This window comes from Morone saxatilis, unplaced genomic scaffold, assembly GCF_004916995.1.
Source record: "Morone saxatilis isolate NCDOM2014 unplaced genomic scaffold, NCSU_SB_2.0 Contig20, whole genome shotgun sequence".
Lineage (NCBI taxonomy): Eukaryota > Metazoa > Chordata > Actinopteri > Moronidae > Morone > Morone saxatilis.
Genome location: NW_023339763.1, coordinates 11,157,115 through 11,160,141, shown reverse-complemented (window position 1 = coordinate 11,160,141; position 3,027 = coordinate 11,157,115). Strand labels below are relative to the sequence as shown.

General features: G+C 42.4%; 1 protein-coding gene across 1 annotated transcript; it reads left to right on the top strand.

The window, feature by feature from the left end:
• The first annotated feature begins 323 nt into the window (after nucleotides 1–323).
• Nucleotides 324–2,270, top strand: LOC118332120 (claudin-3-like). The gene has a single exon (XM_035667275.1). It carries the CDS (start codon nucleotides 470–472, stop codon nucleotides 1,118–1,120), a length of 651 nt encoding a protein of 216 aa, XP_035523168.1. The 5' UTR covers nucleotides 324–469; the 3' UTR covers nucleotides 1,121–2,270.
• Nucleotides 2,271–3,027: the final 757 nt, after the last annotated feature.

The window sequence follows — 3,027 nt, the reverse complement described above, 5'->3', positions numbered from 1 at the left end:
ACATCAGGTTAGAACCCAATTCCTAGGAGAAAACAGGTAAAGAGCTTATTTAAAATGTTGATTGGTCTTGAAAGTCACAAGCCAGCCATCTTTCCAGTGACCAACCCCCACACCACACACACACACACACAGACCCACCCTCCCTCCATCACATACCTCCTCACCCGCCCTGCTTCCAGCTCCCCTCCTCCACCGTGTATGTGAACAGGTGGTGTTTTTTGTTTCATGGAGACAACCTCCTGCTGACATCATCACCAAGGGACTCCTCCTCACTCCCCTGAGGTATAAAGGATCTCATATTTCCGTGGCAGCATCTCATAGCTACATCACACACCACAGGTGCTTCTAGGAGGACACCTGAACAACACAGGAGAAGACTCTTTACTGCAATCTGAACTGGTTTTGTTTGTTGGAAAATCCACGGACTCACTGTTTTAAGTTTTGTTCTGTCACCAGACAAAGAGCCAGCATGTCGATGGGCATGGAGATTGTGGGCATTGCCCTGGGAGTCATCGGATTTATCATTGCGATAGTGACATGTGCCCTGCCAATGTGGAGGGTGACGGCCTTCATCGGAGCCAACATCATCACAGCTCAGACCATCTGGGAGGGTTTGTGGATGAACTGTGTCACCCAGAGCACAGGCCAGATGCAGTGTAAGGTCTACGACTCATTGCTGGCTTTGCCGCAAGAGCTGCAGGCCTCCAGAGCAATGATGATCATCGCCATCATACTCGGGGTCCTGGGGGTCATGATATCCATCGTCGGCGCCAAGTGTACCAACTGCATCGAAGACGAGCCATCCAAGGCCAAAGTGATGATCATCTCTGGGATCTTCTTCGTCATTGCCGGCCTTCTGGTCCTCATCCCCGTCTCCTGGACTGCCAGCGTCGTCATCCGTGATTTCTACAACATGCTCCTTACTGATGCACAAAGGAGGGAGCTGGGCGCATCGCTCTACATCGGTTGGGGAGCGGCCGCCTTGCTCCTGATTGGTGGGGCGATGCTGTGCAGCAGCTGCCCGCCAAAAGAAGAGAAGTACAAGCCACCTAGGATGGCCTACTCCGCCCCACGAAGTACCAGTGCCGGTGGAGGGTACGACAGGAAAGACTATGTTTGATTGGATAAAATGAAAATGTTTGTTGCACATGAGGGTTTTTTGTGTGTCTATGTTGTTTTTTGCTGTTTGAAACCACAGGGTGACCACCCCGTGAAAAGACTCCGAGATGAAGATGAGTGTATAAATACTGATCATTCAGCTTTGCTTTGCCGATGATGTTCATTTGCATCAGTCTAACGCTTTTGCTCTGCCATGATCCAGCAAGTGTGTCTGGTTAAAGAGGCTTTCATGTTCAGTATATGAACATAAAGGTTTATAACTTTTAAAATGTATGATTCCCTTTGTTGTATTTTTACTAAAACTTCCATTATGTGCATTTGAAAACACCTGCTTCTTGTGTGTGTCGTGCTCTATCATTAGCTGTTGGCTGGCTGGTGTTGTGTTTCACTGAAACTTTCAGTTAAAACGCTGTGTGTCATTTCACTGACAATGACAAGGAAGAGCTAGCTCTCATTTTACATGGATTTGGTTGTGTGATTGTTCACTGTGTGTGTGTGTGTGTGTGTGAGAAACAGAGCGATAGAGTGTGTGTGTGTGTGTGTGTGTGTGTGTGTGTGTGTGTGTGTGTTTTGCATGTAATATTTGCTTAGGAGAGTTTCTGCTGAGACTGAAACCAAAGATGGATCCATGATATGGCCCTAGGTAACAACATTATCTCCTTCCTTAGTTTTACTGTTTCAGGACATGGAAGAGACTGTTTCAGTCGACACACAAAGTCTGACTTTGTGTCCATATGTGTGACTTTATTTTATATTCCTGTAATCAACATGTATTTGTAATGTATTTTAACTGTGTGTCTTAGTTTCAAACATTTTTGTATATATCAGAAGTAACAGCTGTACGGTCCTCTGTATGTCAAGCAAAGAGCCAAAGGACCATTCAGTGTGTATGTGTGTGTGAGACACCCTGAGGGAACAAGACGACTACAACTGTTGTAGGATGTTTGTCTCCAGCAGGATGTGTTTTGTGAGTAGAAATATTTCCATCTCTTTTAAATAGGATTTTGTCTCCAAAGTTTAACACAATGTGTTACTTTTGTGTTGTTCCAATGTTGTTAAAAGAGCTGATTTACAAAATAAAATGCTTTGTTAAATGTTTTATAGTACTGCTTGAATTCCAAATATGTTGAAGATTTCAATAAAAGCCATATTAAAAACAATATGGGTTGTTTTTTTCCCTTTTAAGAACACTAAGATAATCTAGGAGGGACATCACAAAGACTTTGCTACCAAAGCAAACAAGGATGAGTCCAAATCAAATAGTTTAAAAAGCTGAAAGTTGGGTTGGGCTTTGGGAATTGGGTTTCTTTGTTTACCCAACAGTACAGCTGAGTTAAATTCATCTATCAGATTAGCCGGAGCTAAATAATGTTTAGGTGTGGCTGGTACGGTTGGCTTTGTTTGGCCTGCCACATACCAAAATGAAAACACATTTGCCTGTTGGCTATAATATGGACAAAGGAAAGAGACAGCGCATACACATACAATCATTACTTTTGCACTAGTTAGTTTTCAGGAAGAACTGAGGAATAAAAGAAAACTGAAAAAAAAAATGTGCTTAATGTTTAATAAACTCCGGTATCAGGTGTTTTAGTGTTACATATACAGATTCACAGAAACAGTTCCTCTCAGGAAGTCAGGCAGTCTTTATGTAAACTAGATATTATTTATATTCATGCTGCTTCACCATCTGTACTTATTAGATGCTGTAGGTCATGCTGTCTGTCAGTTATATTAAGAAGCCTATACATCCTGTATGTGTCCTGCAGTTTAGGAAAACTCACTGCTTGACAAAACTATACAGAGTTTTTTCTGAAGGTTGATGCCCCATTTCGTCCTTGTTTTGTCCCTATCTTTAATTTTTTCTTTAATTTTAATTGCATGTTTCTTTGTTTGAATTTTTGGATT

Bases quoted from the DNA above. Each gene is read 5' to 3' on its own strand.
- LOC118332120 (XM_035667275.1), top strand. From the start codon at position 470: ATGTCGATGGGCATGGAGATTGTGGGCATTGCCCTGGGAGTCATCGGA.